This window comes from Epinephelus fuscoguttatus, linkage group LG11 (genome assembly GCF_011397635.1).
Source record: "Epinephelus fuscoguttatus linkage group LG11, E.fuscoguttatus.final_Chr_v1".
In the NCBI taxonomy this organism is placed as follows: domain Eukaryota; kingdom Metazoa; phylum Chordata; class Actinopteri; order Perciformes; family Serranidae; genus Epinephelus; species Epinephelus fuscoguttatus.
Genome location: NC_064762.1, coordinates 10068805 through 10089391, shown reverse-complemented (window position 1 = coordinate 10089391; position 20587 = coordinate 10068805). Strand labels below are relative to the sequence as shown.

At 41.4% G+C, this 20587-nt stretch overlaps 1 protein-coding gene across 3 annotated transcripts in view; it reads right to left on the bottom strand.

The window, feature by feature from the left end:
• Nucleotides 1-266: 266 nt before the first annotated feature.
• The window catches only part of vta1 (vesicle (multivesicular body) trafficking 1), a 93095-nt gene continuing 72774 nt past the window's right edge, over nt 267-20587 (bottom strand). Inside the window, exons 7-8 of one of the 3 annotated variants that reach the window (XM_049590186.1) lie at nt 17495-17572; nt 267-2872 (exon numbers count right to left, since the gene is read on the bottom strand). In XM_049590186.1, the coding sequence (XP_049446143.1) occupies nt 2727-2872; nt 17495-17572 (224 nt within the window). In that variant the 3' untranslated portion in view covers nt 267-2726. The remainder of the gene's footprint in view (nt 2873-17494; nt 17573-20587) is intronic. The other 2 variants (XM_049590187.1, XM_049590188.1) reach the window with 2 other exon arrangements.

The following is a 20587-nucleotide window of genomic DNA, read 5'->3' as shown; positions in this document are numbered from 1 at the left end:
CATATTCACGAGAATTAAGCGGATGCAAGGCCACTGTGACCTTGACCTTTGACCACAAATTTCCAATCACTTCATCCTTAACCTTAAGTGGATGTTTGTGCCCAATCTGAAGAAATTCCCTCAGGTTTTCTTGAGATGTTGTGTTCACAATAATAGGATGGACAGACGGACAACCTGCAAACATAACACACCAGAGTTGAAGCATAAAAACACAGCAGTTAACGTCTCCTCGCTCACAGTTCAGTAACTTCAGCCTGAAAACAGAGTCGTGGATCATTTTCAAATATTTTATTCAAACTGAATCTCTGTGATTCTGACAGATGTTTCTGAAAACCTTTAAAGTCCCACTAGAAGAAGTTCAGAGAAACTTAAATGTAAAATATCAGAAAAGAAAAAAGCAGACGGCTGCCGGCTCTCAGAAATAAAACCATCATATACACAGGAAGTGATGTGTCAACACATTAAAACAATGTCAGAGCAAAAACCTCCAAAAAACAAAAACTCAGAAGATTCCTGCATGAGTTCACTCCAACAGCTGTTTCACTGAGTTACCAAAGTCTTTATTGTCTGAGCTGGACGATGAGACACAATGAGACACGGAGTGAAATTAAAGGACAGGAAGTGTCGACAGTCGGATACATTCTGATTAATTTTCACAGGTAAGAACATTAAAAGGTTTTCTGTCTCAACTGAAAGAAACCGGCTCAAAGTCGACAGTCTGTTGGTTTGTGGATCAGATTCTGCAGAGTCACAGTGTGTAAACGACCTGCGAGCTGCTCTGTCCGTCAGTCCGTCAGTAAACCATCTGAACCTTCAGTGTTGAATCTTTGTCGTCTAAAAGTTTCCGTCTTTAACGTCTGTTAGTGTCCTCATCAGTCATGGATCATTCAGCTGATCAGTCATTCATCCTTTTACAGGAACATTTTCTGCTTTCTGGCTTCCTGCAGAGTCTGATGAGAAGATGGATGTCAAACTCATATCAGCACAATTACAATTAGCCTAGCTTAGCATTAAGACTGGAAGAGGGGGAAACAGTTAGCCTGGTTCTGTCTATATTGAAAATTCAACACCTCCTGTATGAGACCTCCAAAGATCACTGACTCATGTTGTATCTCATCTTTTGAATCTGAGCAAACACAAAGAACAGTAAAAGTGGCTAACAGTTTCCCTTCTGCTTCCAGTCTTTATGCTAAACTAAGATAAGCTAAGCTAATTCACCTGTAGAGCTTTGATTTTCTGCCCGTGCCCAACCGTGGCTCTGACTGACTCAAACCACCAGGTTGATTCACGTCGGGTTCTTGCCAATTTTTTGGGACACGGTGCTGAACCTGTCTCGCACAAGACACAGAGCCAATGACAGACTCTTGGAATAAGGGAAGAAGAAGTGGTGCGAGGAAACGCGTCAGCTTGCAAAAACATGTTTTGATTTTTTTTTCTTTAGGTGGAAATTTCTGTTTTTAATCAGGCTCAGGCCCCAAAGTGCCGCTGTGGTTCAGGCTCGGGTTGGGCTTGGACAGAAACTGTGCGGGGTTATGTCAGACCTGATTTGTTTGGGCCTAATCAAAGCCCGACACACCTGACTCCAGCTCCACCAATTATCATCAGTGGGTTTCATTGTGATGTTTTGCTTTAATCCTGTCTGACTTAATCTGTAACCCACGGTGTACGATTAACTAACTGAGCACAGAAGCTCCACAAAAAGCCAGTCAGTGACCGTTGAGTTGACTTTTTTGTTGCTATTTGATTGTTCGGAAAGAAGCCTAAACTCAGAGTCACAGGGATGATTTTAATGTGCTGTTTGTGACCATATGTGTGAATCTGTTACAACCCAGTAGAGTCGTGCAGGAATGAGTCCTAAAAGCTGCAAATGAGTCATTTTACCGCTCTGGTTCCCTCGTCGTGAAGTCAGTGGGTTTTGGGGTTAGATGTCTGAATTAAGTTCGGTGGTTAACACGGGCTGAGGAGACTTTCATGGCTTCTGCCACAAAATATGTCACTAAAAATCTCTCTGTGAATATCGAAGCTTTAGCATGTCCTAAGAAAGACGGTTGTTAACAAGTGGCTAAATGAGACAGAATGTCGTCACGCTGAACACGACTTTACAGCCTCGCTGTCTTGGTGTTGTAAGTCATGTGACCGTGGTGTGGTTTGTTTGTAGACTAGCATTAGCTTTGTACTTCTGAATTTAAGCTTCAACGATCATAAAAGTGGTTCATTACTGAAGATTATTTCGCTGAACAAAACATGCATCATAAACGTTTGTTTGTCACAGAGTTTATTTTCTGCTATAATTCAAATTCAATGGAATAATGTAACTGGCTTTTTGTTGAGGGAACCACTGGGATGGTAACTTCTGTTTGCCGACAGAGAAACATCATCATGCAGCTCTCTGTGGTCAATAATAATGAAGCTTTGATCTTTGGGCTCTAATTATTAATTATCAGTCAGTCCGTCAGTCCGTCAGTCCGTCAGTGTGAGACACAGGCAGCCATTGTCGCAGACTGATTTCCATCATGTCCTCCTCTGACGCCGAGCTTAACAGCTCTGTTCACAGGCCGGCCTCAGAGTGTGTGTGTGTGAGTGTGAGTGTGTGTGTTCATGCCTGCGTCGTCCGCTCGCTGTGGGACAGATCAGTGACAGATAGAGCGGCGGCGCTGCTGGGGAGAAGAGAGGGGGATGGAAGGAAGGAAGGAGGGATGGAGGGATCAGATGGGAGGACAAAGGCTTCATTCTTTGCCGGTGGTGAGGAGCTTCAGGGCTTTCTGGAGGTTCTGGATGGCCGTGGTGACGTCCTCGTACTGCAGGGCGCTGCCAGCGTATTTGCAGTATTTCTGGGCCTTGGTGAAGTCCTCCGGGGAGAGGTGAACACCGCCTGGATGGAGGGGTGGAAGGAGGGCGGGGTGACGGGAGGAGAGACGAGAGGGAGGGAAGAAGATAAGGAGGGGGAGGGGAGCAGAGAGGAGGAAGTCAGTGAGATCACAGTCTGATATCAGTTAACAACAGCTACGAGCCAATTAGAGGAACAGTGGGGAGAAATCACTTCTGATTACTGAGGCAGTGAGGCGACGCACAGCTGCACACAGACGAGGACGATGCTGGTTTCACAGCAGAGATAAATCAGGAAACTGTCGTCAAACAGAAACATTTCAGTCAATCTCGGAGTTCGAGCAGAAACTTTGGAAAACAAACTCACATCATTAAAGTGCTTCTGTAAATTGTCTTATTTTAATTATTAATATGAGTCTGTGATGTAGGAAACAAGATCCAAGAAAATCTCAGAGTTACAACTAATTACTTTAATTTTAGAGTCATCTTTCCATCTTTCCATCTTTTCAATGAAATCAAATGTTTAGGAAACTGACGGAGAAAAAATTAAAATTTTCATGAAAAGTTTTTGGAGCTCAAAGTGATGTCTTTTGTGTTTTGTCCAAAAGCCAAAAATACTTTGTTTAAATGACATAAATCAAAACAATTTCCAGGTGGACGACTAAGATCAGTGTCACTGATTCAATATCGGACCAAATTTGGTCAAGAAGTTTCAGACAAACTGCCTGAACAAAATGTTTTGCAAATACAAACTACTACTATGGGGTGGCAGTAGCTCAGTCCATAGGGACTTGGGTTGGGAACCGGAGGGTCGCCTGTTCAAGTCCCCGTCCAGACGAAAATATAGAGTGTGGACTGGTGGCTGGAGAGGTGCCAGTTCACCTCCTGGGCACTGCTGAGTGCACCCCCCCCAACCGCTCGGAGCGCCTATCATGGGCAGCCCACTCTGACATCTCTCCACTTAGTGCATGTATAGGTCCAGTTTGTGCATGTGTGTGTTAAAAAATTAATGACCACCTCAGTCAAAGTTGCAGTTGTAGTTTCAATCCATATCTGTGAAAACATTGATGTCAAATTTCAAGAAATTCTCTCAAGGTTTTCTTGAGATATCGTGTTCACGAGACTGGGACAAATGCAAGGTCACATACACTTGACTCTGACCACCAAAATCCAAATCATTTCATTAGTAAAGTCAAGACTCAAGTCCAAGCAAACGTTTGTGCCAAATCTGAAGAAATTTCCTCATGGTGTTTTTGAGATATCGCTTTCACAAGAATGATTCGGACAAGGTCACAGTGACCTTTCACTCTTATCCACCACAAACAAATCACTTAATTGTTGAGTCCAAGTGGACATTTGTGCCAAAGTTGAAGAAATTCCCTTGAGACTGTCTTCTTCTTTTAAGGAACATAGGGATGCACTGATTAATCGGCCACACATCGTTATCGGCTGATATTCTCCTTGTTAACTGCCACTGGCCTATCAGCAAATAAGATGACATCACTGCTGGCGGTGGTCGATGTTTTTCTTTTGTGCCTCAGGCTAACAAGCAGAGCTTCAGACTGATGTCATCCCATCATCCAAGGGACAACAGAAAATGTGTTTGGGATGAACAAAGATCTTTGCTGGGATGCCTTCGGGACTAAAGGACGCAGTAAACTCACTGTGGACACATCAGAGGACGCAGCCTGTTGTTTCTCTGATGATGTCACATTTTGAACAACAAATCTGTGATGACATCAGCAGGAGGAGAGCTGGTTAACGTTAGCTGTTAGCAGTTAGCAGCTAGTTAACGTCAGCTGTCAGCAGCTGATGGAATTAACAGCTCAGGCACACTGGGTTACATAATGATGAGTTCAAGCTCGTTCAGTAAAAATGAGTATTGGCTGAAGGTAAATTATAACGTTCTCATGATGTGTTCACTGTAATCTTGTAAAATGTAGATTTATGGTGAGAAACTTGGATAAATTCAGCTGTTTGAAGGAGAAATATGTCGATGTTTTCACAGAAATATAAAACAGATATTAGAGAGGAAATTATGATTTATTAGATACAATAAAAAGACTTTTGAAGCCGTTATTTAAGAAAAGTTTTCATGTGAAAGAAGCTTTTATTAAAGGTTGTTTCATAAGTGATGTGATGTAATTTGTGCCCATTCAGAGGTGGTGTGATGAACGGCTGAATCTCGTTAAAAACAGTTCTGCTATTTTTCTATAATGATGATTTCTTTGTTTCCCTGGAACAAAATGGGGATAAATAAAAACAAAAACGAAACAAACTACAAAACATCAGTATCAGCCCAGAATTTCACAGTCGGTACATCCCTGTAATAATTCCTTCATCCATCAAACGCCACATACGTATTAATGAGAGAAGCTGTGAAAGTTTTAACTGGAGAAGATCAAACAAAGATCAAACTCAAAGAACAGCAAGATGTAGTTGGAGGAAATCGTCCCATTAAAGCACTTAAAGCGATGTGCGTCATGGAAAATCGTCTCCTCCAGCCCATAATCACCTGTCACCACTGAAGGGATTGTGGGTAATTGATGATGGAGACGTACCTGCTGCAGAGCTCGGAGGTCAGCGTCATGCGAAGTGTTTAAAGAAAGACTCGACTGTAATCTGCCCGACGAGTCAGTCAGGAGACAGTAAGTTTGTGTGTGTGTGTGTGTGTGTGTGTGTGTGTGTGTGTGTGTGTGTGTGTGTGAGAGAGTGTATAAGTGCACACAGTGAAGCTTCTCTTTGATCAGCTCTCATTACTGCAGTATTTAATAAAGAGAGACATGCGGTGTCCTCCAACCCTCAGAGGCAGACCACTCCCTGTGAGCTCATCTCTCTGTAAAGATACAATCCACAAACTTTCACTTCACATCTCAGGACGAAACATTTTTCTAAACCAACTTAATAATGTTCAGCTCTTCCTCCTCTCATTTAAACATTCAACAAGTGAGCAATAAGACACATTAGTTTCTTTTATCTCAGTTATTTTCAACTAATAAAACTCAAATACACAAATATAAAAACATGATAACTATACAATAAAAAAAGTCATGACTTTTGAAGCAGTAACAAATCAAAGCTGACTGAAAAGGTGTAGCTCATATCATCTGCCCTTTTTACATTGTTTTTTGGTAGCCTTTGCATTTCGACACTGAAAATGAAAGAAACTAACAAACTGTATATTAAATATACCTAAAAGTCCCAAACAGATGTTCATACGCACACAGCTGCGTTCATATCTCAGTTTTAAATGTAGTGATTTTCAAAACTATTCCACAAATCAAGACGATAGATAAACTTTATTGTCTGTGCCAACAGTGACAGAAATGTCCCTTTGACGAGGCTCAACACACACGATTCACATTTAAAACACATTTAAAACAAATAAAATGGACTGTTAAAACAGCAGCTGAAAGAAGCAACTTAAAGTGCAGTGTGTATTATAGATCGTTCAGGATGGTTACCACAGAGGGAATGAAGGATTTCTTGTAGATGTTTTTGAGGGCCAGTGGGACTTTGTAGCGTCCGCCTGATGGCAGTAACTGGATGAGCTAAAGGGGGTGAGAGGGGATTTCTCAAAAAAAGAAGCCTTTTAAGAATGTATGATTTTTTTTAACCTCTCTAACTCCGCCAGGACACCAACGTCCTCGCTCCTCTGTTAAATGGTATCTCCCAGACGCACTACGTCATCAAACCATGTGATGTTTGGTATGATTCAGGAAGCTCTCGACTTTTCAAAAATAACAGCATTTTTCTTTTATTTATTATGGATTTCGCCTGGATCTTTTCATGGAAAAAACACTGTAGAATGGTCATACTTTGAGCAGTCTTCTTCAAATTTGAAACAAATGTTCATTGATAGTGTGCCTACAGCCCCACAGTGTCATTTACCTGTTCAGATGAAGCCACAGACAGTTATTCATCCTGAAAAACATTTTTTATTTTATTTTAGGCAACATCAATTTTTTACTGACTTCAGAGGCCCATTACTCTGTCTCTGTATCACCTAGAGTGTTTCTGACAGTTTCACAAGAAACTTCAGAGAGTTTTCTTTCTGGCAAGACCTCATGCATGCATGTAGCCAGAGCGGTTCAGAAACTACAGTCATTTTAATTTGGGTATGTCATTTTAGGCATTTTTGCTACAAAATGGGGGTGGAGTACAAGATTAGAGTAGATGATACAGAGAATCTTATAAGTATTCCTACGGATATCAGGATATCAGGAATCTCTGATGCAAAATTCACAGACAATAATCTTCTCAAAATTCATCACAATTGTTCATTTTACACAAACGTCCAGCAGCTAAACATCTGGCTTCACTGTACAGTTTATCAGTTGTTCTGCACTGTTAAGCTGAAAACACACCGTCGCACTGCAGCTCGTTAACAGATGATCACACAAAGTTATTACTACTTTCACCGAAAGATCTGCACTTTCTCCACCTCTGCATTAGTTTGAAGTCATGTTTGGACAGCCTCTAATTAAAGTTGATTTCTCACCTGAAGAGCCGATCGACTTGTCAGGCAGTATCTTTTTGGCCATTGTCTTTATAATGTTGGGATTGTGAATCGTTTAACTCTGAATATTTCTTCACCTCAACTATGAGTCTCTCCTCATCCATTCTTCATCACACATGAGACACAGTAACAGCTACAGAGTTCAGTTCATACATTCATGGTGAAGAGAGGAGTCAAGCTGCCATAGGAGCAGAGAAAGAGCTGCTACAGGAGCTGGTCTGTACAAGCAGAGAGCGAGTGGGGAAAAATACATTTAATTCAGACGGCAGTGAGGCTGGAAACAGGACAGTGGTGTGAAGTGTTGCTGGGTGTCCAGGAGCACCAACATACGTCTAGCTGCCCCCACTGTGGGGTTGTACATTGAAAATAATAGGGGTGCATTTTTTGACGCACGCCGCTTGTTGCTGCTGTGTTTTGGTCTTTATTGTTATGGACTGAATGTGACACGGAATATTCATGAAATATGTCATTCAGTGAGGGATCAGTTTACTCAGTGATAGAAACGGGTCTCTTCAGGAAAAAAGTTTGGGAACAGCTGTGCTATATAATAACATACAAATGTGATTCACAGCAACGTACAACACCAACATTTATTCTGGCGATCAGGTCACTGTATGAGTGCGTGTGATTGGAGAGCTGATAATGATTGACTTATGTGTGTGTGTCTGGGTAAGTGTGTCATAACATTGATTTTCCTTCTTGTACAGCTTTAGAAAAAACTTGACTCCCGCTGCCAAACACACACACACACACACACACACTAAACCAACAACACAGGCCTGACACTGAAACTAATGTGTTCTGTCTCCTGTTTCACTTCCCAGTGTTTTAAATCATTTTGTTTTCTGATTAATTATTGATCAGCTCCGTGTAAGAAGGCTTTCCTCTCCCTCTGACACGTCTCCAGAATTCTGTTGACAAATTAAACTTGAAAATGAATGTGTGTGTTTTTTTTCCTCTTTGTGTTTTTGCAGCTTATTACACTCGCAGGCCTCCACCCATCAGATTCCCTGGAGGTCTGCAGCTGAGCCTGGAGGAACTACGACCTCGTACAGTGGGTGTAACACCTCAGCATAGACGACATACACCCTGCTCCACATACAGGGCCGCAGTGTGTCCTATAGGAACACAGATCACCTCCTCATAAAGGTCCTTAAAGAGCATTCTTTTACTGGATCTGCGCACAGAGATGTCCAGATACTTTTGGCCAGGTACTGTCTCCTTCCTTTCACCTTTCCGACCCTTCGCTTCTTGTATTTTTCATCTTGAACTTCTCCTTTCCCTCGCCACCAACTGTTTTTACCCTCTTCTCTCCATCTTTCTAACATATTTCTTTTTTCCTCTTTTTACCAATTCATCCTCCCTGATTTCCATCACACATCTCCTCTTCCTCACTCCGTCCTCTCTTTTAAGTTTAATGCTATTCATGCGGCGGGTGCTTTATTATTATGGTCTGTCAATGTGCCTTTCTTTTTTCTAACCAGTACAAAGTGGAACAGAAGTCTTGCATTGCTGAAATAATCAAAATGCCGCCGCCGCTGCTGGCTGGAGTCTCAATGAATAAAAGTGTTTCAATTTGAAAAGGAATTGAAAAGCAGGTGAATGATGGCGGATGTTTTGTCATTTTTTAAACTGATGAAAAATGAAATGCAATTTATTATCAATGTCATCTGAATAATATAATTTATGTATCGTCTCTGCCGCCTTTCTGAGCACATTTTTCTCTCTTTCTCCGGCCTCGTTGTCTCTCCAGTCGAAACGCTGAAACTCATTTATCTTTCTTTTCTGGCCCCTTTTTTTTTCCTTCTCTCACCCTTCATTCCTTTCCTCCTCCTATATCCTACCTCCTTTCTTCCCTCCTCTTACGTCTCCTTCCCTCCCCAGAGGACAGTCTCTAACTGGAACCATCCGTCCACACTGTTCTCTGCTAACACTCCATGAGACACAGTCTCCATATCAAACACATGAACTCACACAGCTGCAGATCTCTGAAATGACTGACGGCACAAAGTCAAAACACATTACTGAAGAATAATATTAAACAGCTCCACCACAGACAACAGCAGCTTTACAGCAGATTTTAGAGGCACTGAGTCTGAATAAAGTTTGGAGAATGATTTCTACCCCCAACATTTAACCCTTAATGTTCCATCTTTGGACTCATTTGAAAGGTAACCACAGAGGATTATTCCCCAACAGTCAGAATCACTATAAGAGTGAGCTTTGGCACTGGGAATGTCAGTATTTCTGAACAGACCCTTTTCAGAGGTCTTCCTCCATTGGCTGAAACAGGCCAACAGAACTTGCGAGGTAGTGCTAGCTAATGTCTGTGGAGAACTGTTGTGCCTCCAGCTAAGCCCCGCCCACCAAATAACATCATACTGTTTACTAACAAAGGGTCTATATGTGGAATATTCTGCAGAAGGAATTAAAGGCCATGTTTATACAAAAATGATCCACTGAAAACGAAACTGTTTCTCATTTTTGTTTTGAAAAAACTCCCATGTTAAGATGACAACGTATTGATAACTATCGCCGTGCACAGGGATCTGCAAAAATGACCAAAAACGCTGTAGTACACATGCCAGGCCAGTAGTTTGGTGTGACTTTGTCTGCGCACATGCACTTCCTTCTACAAAGCGGTGATGTATAAACAAACAAAATGGCAACCGCAGGAACATTTGTCTGGACTGACGGCGAGGTGGAGCTGCTACAGTAAATCTACACACTGAAGCGTTGATAAATTCAACAGGGTGAGCAGCACAACAGAGCTCGGGAGTCTGCCATTGTTGGTGTGATGGTCAACTTTCTCGAGGATACCTAGTGACTGTGAACATGTGCAAAAAGTCTCCGTTTACAGAGGAACTGCATATCGCAAGTCTACCTGACAATGGAGACGGTGTACTCTGGAACCCGTTTTCAAAACATTGCGTTTTCAGGCACCCAAAACATTACCGTCGTATAAATGATCAGCCAAAACCCAACCAAAGTTTAACATTTTCACTTGAAATTGTTGTCGTATAAACGGGACTTAAGGTGCTCTCAAGAGGTTTTTCTGGTTAGATAAGATTAAATAAAAATAAAATTCAAAGAAAATAAATATTTTACATTTTTTTTATAAGGTTTTTTTTAAAAAAAAGGCTAAAACAAACAACGGAATGTGTGATTATGACTTAAAAACTAAACAGACAGAAATGTCTCTTCAGGAGCTTACTGTGTATAAATACACTTCTAGAAATGGAAACTGATTGGCTGTAGGTGTTCCTAATAAACAGGTAAATTGGTGAAGAACCAGAATCTTCTTATTATTAGAAATTTGTGAGACAAAATATTCGAAGTGTAGTACAGTGTCTTCTATAGTTAAAAGGTATAATTTATGAACGTGTGAACTCTTGTCTCTGAGCTTTTCAGCTTAATGTGATTTTACCCGTGGTTGACGGGAAGCTGTTGTGATTCCCTTGTCCACTGTTTAAACTGGGGAGTTACTGGTGTATTTGGAGGTAAACCCACCACATCAGGCAGACATTAAAAAAAACTGATGACCCCTCCTCGCAGCAGAGGAGATAAATCTAAAGATCCACACAGGCAATTCATCTCTCACTGAGTTAATGTCTCACATATGAAATAATAACGACACCAAATTATTCCTGTAATGTCATGTTAACGTGGTGGGACCCCATAAAGGATCTCTGCAGGTCCCTGGACCCCACTCTGAGACCCAGCGCAGAGTGAAGGCATGGAGCAACACATAATGTCTCTCTTGGCTTCCTAATGCTCATAAAACATGCTCCTCTGCTCTCTGAGACATTCTGGAGAAGAACAGGAAAAAATGATTGAATAATGTTGCACCATAAGCCCATAATCCCCTGGCTGATTTCTCTGCTCCTCCAAAAAGCAAATATGCTGACTGCATACTCCCAACGATGTGGGTGGGGGGGGGGTGGGGGGGGGGTAAAATAGTGGAAAAATGAAGGGAGAAAGCCAGACACCACAGTGCTTTAGGGAGGAACCCCATTAAAAAAAGGTGATAATGATAAAAAATGATCTGAGCAATCCTTTTCTAAAAACACATCATTGTTAAAGAGAGAAAGAAAAAAGGAACATGGCTGACAATCAATTTTTAGAAAGAGAAATGATTGAACACCAAATAACCACAACAAACAGAATCCCATAACTACAGCACCAACTAACCATCATTTTTATTTTCAATTAATCTTCCAGTTCTTTATATGATTACTTGGTTCATTGTTGAGTTGATAAAATATCAGAAAATACTGAAAAATTCTGATTACAATTCTCAATCTTCAAATTGCTTGATGTCCAAACAGCCTTCAAGAATCTAGAGATTCACTCCAAGATAAAAAATGTTATTCCCATGGGCAGAGTTAATTTCATTGAGAAAAACGATGACGAGCTAATGATAAATCTTGATAATAAAAACTAAGACAACATCTGTTTCATTTTTGTTGATGAGGTGATGAAAATGTTTGTGGTGGACTGTCGGACACTGAAAGCCGAGAACAGCCATGCTTGTAATTATCTTCAAATGCCACATGAGCAACAGGTTGATTATCTCCAGTAAATAGTCTGCACCAGGATGTTTGCGTTGGTGCAAGTTGTGAGCTGTAACTCAGCAGTAAATAACCAGCCATGTGTGTCTGACTGTGGATGATGGAGCCGTTGTTAGTTTGTTAGTTGCAGCGGTGGCTGTTAGCAGCTAGCTCCGCTCGTGAACGGCAGTGGAGCAAGCAGCCACCGACCGCCGGACCTCACAGCTGTTTTTTAGTTTGAATCACCAACTCTGTGAGAGGACACCAGTTTAAACCTCCAGACTAACATGTTGCAGATGAAGAAAAAAGTTATGTTTCTGCTTCTTAACAGTCAGATGGATAAGTCAGAGTTTACAATGAACCTGGGGACAAATCCTAGTTGTCTCACATTAGTTATTTGTTGAGAGCATAAATGAAGATCAGTAAGTGTGTGCTCGTAAATCAGCCCTTCAAGCTGTCAAACACTGCTGGAGACATGACACACATTATTTTATACAACCTGTCACCTTGATTCTGATTTATGAGATTTCCGTCAACTAAAACTATGAAGTATAAAATGACTAAAATGTGACTTAAACTAATAAACATTTTTCATCTAAAGACTAGATCTAAAATAGCTGTCACATTATATTATATATTGTAACACAGATCTCTGAAGTGTTAAACATTTGGTCTATGGTCTATGACCCAAGTGAAACTCAAAATGATGCAGTGATCAGTCTCATGCGGTCTTTAATGTTGCAGTTACATGTGGAACAAAAGCTTTAAAAAAGAAGATAAAGCATGCTGCACGTTTAACAAAGAGCTTGTTTGGAAAAACGTCATTTGAACTCTGTTTTTAGCCTCATTGTAGCCTGCAGCTCTGACTGTGCGCTTGCGTGAGACCGTGAGACATGGGCACCGCCTTCGTGTACGTTCACGTGGCTGTTCTCTCGCACAAACATTTGAGTTGACGTTTTTCCAAACAGCTTTTTATGTCGGGGCTTCAGGACACTTGGATCACTACGGACGAGCAGTATGGACATATTTTGTGGTTTCAATTATGTGTTTTTGGACGTTTGAATCTGGGGCGCCGTCAGCCTCCATTAGGTGGAGTTGTGCTGCTACCCACTCTCCCCTTGGATCTCCGCAAGGGACGCAAGGACTCTAAAACTTCACCTGAGCCTCCCTCGGCATATGGATGAGTAGATAATGGCTGAATTTTCATTTTTGGGTGCACTAACCCTTTAAGTAGCAGTGAGGTTGTCGTGTGACGGTACATGAAAAGATGTGTAGGTTTCAGTTTGGCGATGAATTAACACACATTTAATAACGTATATAAACATATATGATCAAAATGTAATTAAATGTTCTTCCTTTTTCAGTGCATATATTTTAAAAGTGGTTCATACAGTATAACTTCAAAGAGGCAGACAAAAGAAATACTTGGTGAGAGACAAGTTGGTTTCAGACTCTGTATACAAATGAAAACTTAAAAACATCTGTCAGTCCAACAATGTAATAAATGTTAAAAAAAACTTTATGCCCGAATTCATGTCTGGGGTCCACTGATCAAAGACAGTTGTTGTAATTCATGCGACCAGCCTCCTTTGATTAACGTATTAAAATCCTTTTTTTCTGATGCTCTGCAGTTTGTGGACGAGACGAGAAGAAAACCAAAGAGGAGCCCAGCTGAGAGAGAAGCGCTGACTGAGTAAATTTAAAAGTTTCATCATAATAGAAAATTAACAACAGACGTCCACATGCTTTCTGGGTAATCTGCGCCGTCTTTTCAGGCTGCCTGACATTCGTCCTCATTTATCTGCACAAACCGAGGCTCACTGTGTTTCTCAAACAGGTTTTTTCATTTGAATTGTAACAGCGATCGGACAAAAGTGTAATTACCCGAGTCACACAGTTTATCGGGCGTGTCTGGACTCACCCTGTGAAGAGAGGAAGTGCTTTTTCTCTCTCAGTGACTTGGCAGTTCAGTCTGAATGAAATCTTGAAAAAGAGCTTGAATTATTCATTTCACCCATTTATCCAGTTAAGAGTTGTGCTGAGTGTGCACACAAGATAGAAAAATAAGGCTGGTTCAACATGGATTTCAGATCCTACTGGCTCCACAGCTGCAGCAGGATTTTACCGTGATGTCACAACGACAGGCTGACGGAGCAGCGTGTTTAGATTAAAACTTAGTTAAAAACTTTATAATTAAAGGTTCAAGCCTGTGTGACTGAAACTGCTGTATTTGTGTGAATTTATTATTCATTTATCTTCAAAAATATTCACACATTCCCCTGAGATCATACTCAATCAATTTTCAATTTTCACTAACTATTGGAAATTGTTTGCAAATTCTGCTCAACAAATATGACGCCAATCAGCCAGATGGAGACGCTATAATTAAGACTGAAAGATTCAGTTTTGGAAAGGTCACGCCCTCTCACACCCTCAGTCACATTCACTTGAAATTCGACATACAGATTCAGCTCAGTGTGCTTAACGAAAAAGCCTCAGGAACTGTAAGGACCACAGACTAGATTTTCCGCCATTTTGAATTTTTTTAAAAACACACTTTTCACATCTCCTCCTGAACCATAAGTCTGATTTGCACCAAATTTTCTGTGGATCATTATTTGACTAACCTCAGCAAAAGTTATGAAAAGCTTGTTGATATCTCATTATGTTTTTAAGTTACTGACCAATGAACTTATAGAGGGTGTGGCTCAGTACATCAATGGACTTAACTCCTGCAAAAAATGGGTGTGGCACAACACAAATTAAAATATAGATCAGATATCATTTGACAATGATCACAAAACTTGCAGGATATGTTGAATAATAATGTTGGAGAACTTGTGTAATGATTGTGAAATCAGTCAATAGGGGGCGCCACCAGTTCCAAACATGTGCAACAACCTTTCACAAAACTTGGCCATAAATCAATGAGGGTTTGTTTAAACATCACCAAACCTGGTGGATATTTTTAACTTGGCCACCGAAGCATGTCCCTAGCATGTTTCTGCAGTCGACCAAAAGAAACAGACTGTGCTGCCAAAAAAAGAGCATGGCACTATCGAGGTTTGGGCTTAAATTTGTAAACATCTGTACTGTACAATCATCATTCAACCAGTTGGTTATCTTTCCTACAGGTGCTGTAAACTGTCAAAGGCCTTGGTCCTACCAACCTTTCAGTTTCATCTGTCTGCACTGGCTTGAACCCTGGAATCGCCGCTTGTGGTCATTAGTATGTTGCCTGTCCCTCGAAGACACACTGATATGCAAAAGGTGAAGATTACACTGGTGATTAATGGATGACCAGTAAACTTTATTTTGGTCTTTCTGGTTGAGCTGAAGCCGAAAGAGGTGAGAGGTAACAAGACGTGAATGTTTTTTCTGCAGTAGAAGAGATCGAGGCAGATATGATAGAGCTCTAAAGGCCACCAGCATCATGACACACATCAACTCTGTTTTGTGTCCCAACATCAACTTGCATCAACTCTCCAGAAAATAGACCATTTCATCTCATTTGCTCCATGAATATGACTTCTGTCTTGTGACACACTGATTGGAGCACAGGTAGGAAATGATGCAGCACTCTGCAGTGGTAAAGACGGACAGTGCTGCACTTTTACTTTTTCTCACCGAGAATTATCTTGGGTTGAACTGCCAACTTTCCATTCGCAAGTCTGCTGATCTAACCTTCAGGAATTCTGCTGGAGAAACATTTCTTTACTGCAGACTAGCAGCTTTCTGGCAGGGTTTAAGAAGTTTTAAGAAGAGAAACTAAATGTTCACTTCACCTGGTGTCTCGTGCATGTCTTACAATAACTGTGAAGCAGGGAAATATTCAGCAAAGAGTGAATTATCGGAGAAGGGTGGAGCTTTACGTTCAGACTAGAAGCTCTCCATCTCTCTACTCCTCAGTGTCTGTCTCTGTTTCTGTGGCTGACCACCAGCCGCTAATGACAGTCTAGACCGCGGCGAAGTGGCGGTGGTGTGGTTGTAATGATGGGTTAGATGGCAGACAGACGACTGGTGCAGGGACCGATCAGACGGAGACCATCACAGTCACCACCGTCTCCTGCAGTGTCACTTCTCCAGTGGTTATTTAACACCTTCTGGCGTTCAGACGAGCAGAAAGAAGAGTGGTGTTTCTGAAAAGACTCATACTGTGCAGTTCAGTGAAAGAAGTCATGTCGTCATCCTTTTTCTCACCACCACTTTCACTTTGAGGTGTCTCAACATCCCTCATGTAGGGTCGGGTTCTGTTTTGGATCCAGTTCCACACTGATAAAAAATGTTGATAAATCTCTCATGAGATCTTGTCTCTCTTTACTTGTTTTAATCGGCAATGTTTTAAACATTCAGGTAAAGGATGGCTTTTTTCATCAATGTCTGACACCAGAAGTCACTGACCAAGCGCCGTTTTTTTTTTTTTTCAACAACTTCCGAGTGAGGCCAGGTTGCATACCGGTATCTAGAACCAAAAGAGGCCTGACGGACATGACGTTTAACACAAGAGCGTCAGCCTATCGTGTGACATATAACACCTGCAGTGCATTCTAAACAATAGAACATGGCAATAACAACCGTTTACGTCCCTGTTATATGGCGGCTGATCTTGTCTTCTGCTCAGATGGGAAGGAGTTCCTGTTTTCACAATTTGTGGACATTTTTGGCTGCTGCTCTTATTTGAGTTAGCTGCTAACTGCTAACAGCTACTTTTCAAGTTTCCCGAGGTGGGTCACATTTGTAAAATGTCTTCAAAACGTCACACCCATCCTGCCTGTGATCCCATTCTGCTGGTTGTCCTGTTTCTGCAGACATCATTTTGGTGCTGTTATTAGTACTGCGGGGGTTATGCGTTCGGTTTGTTACATTTCTATCTTACTTATAGTCTATCAGTGATAAACATGGCGTTATATTAAATGCATCTGCTGAGAGTAACTTAATGGACTAAAGATTGTTTATATGATAAAAGTAGCTCTGCTCGACCTTCACACATGTTGACTTAGACTGTGTGTCTTTGTAAAGAAAAGAAAGGCTTCCATTCAGTCACTCGTTCTGAAGAAGTGCAGAAAGTTGATTTAATTTCTGAACAAATAAAAACATCTGATGGTGTAAGATGAAAAACAGGCTGATGAAACAAAAGTCAAAGTTTAATGAAGCGAATATAAAGACTTGAAGGTTGCATTTAAGAGCACAGTTTGGATCAGTCTCAGGAATTCATTCCAGCTATGCACAGCTTCACATCTTTATGTTTTCACTATAGTAACCGAGCGTCCCGCGTGGACTGCAGAGGGCTGAAGAGCTCGATGAAATGTTTCTGGCTCCAAACTACTGAGACATTTTTTTGACAGGCAGCAGTATTTTAAAATCTAATCTATAGCAGACTGGAAAACCTCTGCAGATATCAGAGAACTGCTGCTGCACACACACAGTACAACACATTTAATATCTGTAGTGGATGAACCTTGTCTTGTTTTTTTGTTCAAACTCCAGCAGCTCTCTGGTCAGTTTGGGGTAAGTGAAAGACAAACAGACAAAGGAGAAAGACTCCAACTGTATGTAAGCGCAGCATGTATGAGGTGTGTAGAAGTGTGTGTGTTCTTACCCTGCTGCTGGGCATTGAGCAGTGAAGGGTCAACAGTGGGCATTGAACGGGGAACAGGCACTGGTTTAACTGGTTCTGCTGGACAACAAAAAATAAACAATATTTGAAATACAAAAAGAAATAGATAATAAAATTCTAAAAACTACACAATGAGTTGCACCGATTTGAATCAATGCAGTTATTTTCACGCTGTCACTTTCGTCTCTGAAACGTTAAATGTTCTTGTGAATGTTAAGAAATGTCAAAAATAACTGAATAGTGACGTTCATGTTAGGACTGTCAAAATAACCTGTTAAAAAGATTAACGTTGATTAATGCCATGGTGCCCTTTGACTCAATGAACCATTGATGGAGGCAGACGAGATGATGCTGCTCGACCCCGTGAGTGGAACATTTACATTTAAACAACACTCAGATGGAACTGTTGGTAGAAGCACTGTTCTCCATCGCAGAACTTCAGTCTGAAATATCACCTCAACACAAGGGATTCAGCAGCGAACCCAGAGGTCTGAGCTAGCATAGCCTCTGATGCTAACGCTAGCAGCCGGCCTCATTAAGCCACACTCGACCAGGTGTTCAGACTGAGTCAGTCTACCAGTAACCGTACACATGCCACATCTTTAACCACCTGGGAAACCCAAGCTCAGGCACTGGGCGCTACTCTTGTGCTTTTTCTGTGCCAGCTTTCAACGGGTTGCATCTGAAGTTACAAAGCAAACTCAACAAGCACCATGTCACGGCCTGTTTACCTGAGATCCCAAGTGCAGAGCTGATCTGTTGCACCCTGAAAAATAGGCGCCCAGGAATGCTGTGTACCACGACGGTGTCGCTGGGGCGTTTGAGCGCGCCCACCAAGCATCTACATTGAAAACCATGAATTTGAGGGCGCAAAAAACACGACATGTGTACAACCCCTATATAGCTCCCTTGAAAAATGGACTACAGACCAGTTTGGGTGGTAGAGGACAGGGGGACAATTGTGTCCTAAATCCAGCAGCTTTACTACGACACATCTGACAACATTCATTTGAATTGGAATTTTCTTAAATACTTTCACGGCAAAAATCAATGTATGTGATTAATTCAGATTCATTCATCACAGAGCATGTCATTAATTTGTTTTTTTATCCCTTGACAGCCCTAATTAATATTTAAAGATGAATGCATTATTGACTGTTTTCATGTACAAACAACAGAACTAGTTCTTCCTGTTTGTTTCTGTCTCTTCTTCAAAAAAACACACATTCGGTATTCAGTGGAATAAGTGAAAAGCAAGGCCGAATAATAGCGGCGTGTTTTGATGACGCAATCAAACAGCCTGTGGTGACGGACGGAGTAAAATGTCGGCAGTTGCGACTAAAAATAGTTTTGTGCGAGCAAAAGAATCACTCAGCACGCTGTGCGAGTACAGATTTCAACCAGCAGCAGAAACGAAAGGCGAATCCTGTTGGTTGTGGGTTGAACGGGGGTCACAGACACAGACAGGAATGTATTCCTGTCAAATACAGTGGCCATAGTGCTCCGTGGCGCAAGATAACGGCTTACCGGTGACAGAGAAGCCCGGCTCCAGGTCCAATAATGTCCTCTTCTTGGCGTCATGACTGCCCAAAAGTACCTGAACAGCCGAGCCATGGTGGTACACAAGTATGTGACGTATCAGAGGAGAAACGAGCCGTTCACATTTCTCTCTTTGTGGCAGGTAACGGTCCACAAGCCTCACCGCACTTTAGGGACTGTTCTTAACTTATGAAGGGACTGTCAGGGGAGGAGGGTGGCTGGTTGATTTTTATTTCATTTATTTATTTTATTTTGATCCCCCCTATGTTAATCACTTATTGATGCTGTTTTTGAAGTATGAATAAGTCAATAAGTAATTTATTCCATTGAAATATCGTTGATGTATTATAGAAAAGTGATTTATCTTTTTAATAAATGACATTGCCTCATTTTTGCTGTGGTATCGTGATACTACTCAGAACCATGATACTTTCACTGGTATCATACCGTGGGTCCCAATTTTGGTTCCGTGACAACACTAATCTGGAGGGCGTTCATCTGCAAAAACTAATGAAATACTAAACAACAGCATTCGGTACTCGGTATTCGGCTTCAGCTTCAGCCACAAATTTTCATTTCAGTGCATCCCTAAAATTTATTTTGAAGCACATTTAAAAAACAACCAAAGTGTTGGACAAAATAAAAAGAGAATGACAAAAATAAACAGCAATATAACATTTACACAAACTTAAGCTGCAGACATGTTTTATAACATCAGACCTGCATCTGCTGAACAACAGGCTTCTTCACTTCAAACAGACATGAGGAGTTACTTTATTTAGGACGCTGTCCAAACATAACTTCAAACCCCGAGTATACATCATATCACTGGGACAACTTGACGGGTGTAGTTTGGCAAATGCACCTATAAAGCACATCTCATACCCAAAGTGCTTCACAGGTGAGTCAGGTCAAAGGTCACTGTAGCCCATACACAGGCCTCAAAAGGACTGTACCAACAGTAAATTAAATTCAGTTTCAATTTGATCTATAAAGCCCAATAACACAAATCACTATTAGCATTAGAGAGCTTCTGTGTTCTCAGAGCCTCACAGAAGATAATGAAAAACCCTTTAATTGAAATGAACACACGTCCCGCCTGGTTCCCACATACTGCAGCCAGCACACATCATGGTGCTCTCTAGTGATCGATAACAGTCCTTCGCTATCAGCAACACACAGGGAGTGAACACACTGGACGACCACCAAGGTCAACCTCCGCCGCTCATTTCTTTAATCACTTCTTCCTCGATACAGGAAGGTGAGATTAAATGCCAACCAGACAATATGTGTGTGTGAGTTTGTATTTAGTGTTGCCAGCTCTTTGTGCAGACGCTTGTGTAATCTATACTCACCCCAAAATGACTTATTGTGTGTGTGAAGCACATACACACTTTGTCTTGAGCTCTGTTCCTCCACATGGGAAACAAAAACAAGACTTCCTCTCACCCATGCACAGCGACTCATGAGTGGGCAGCAGTGCCTGGAGACACGGCGTTACACAACGCTCCTTCCTTTCATTGTGCTTTGCCTCCG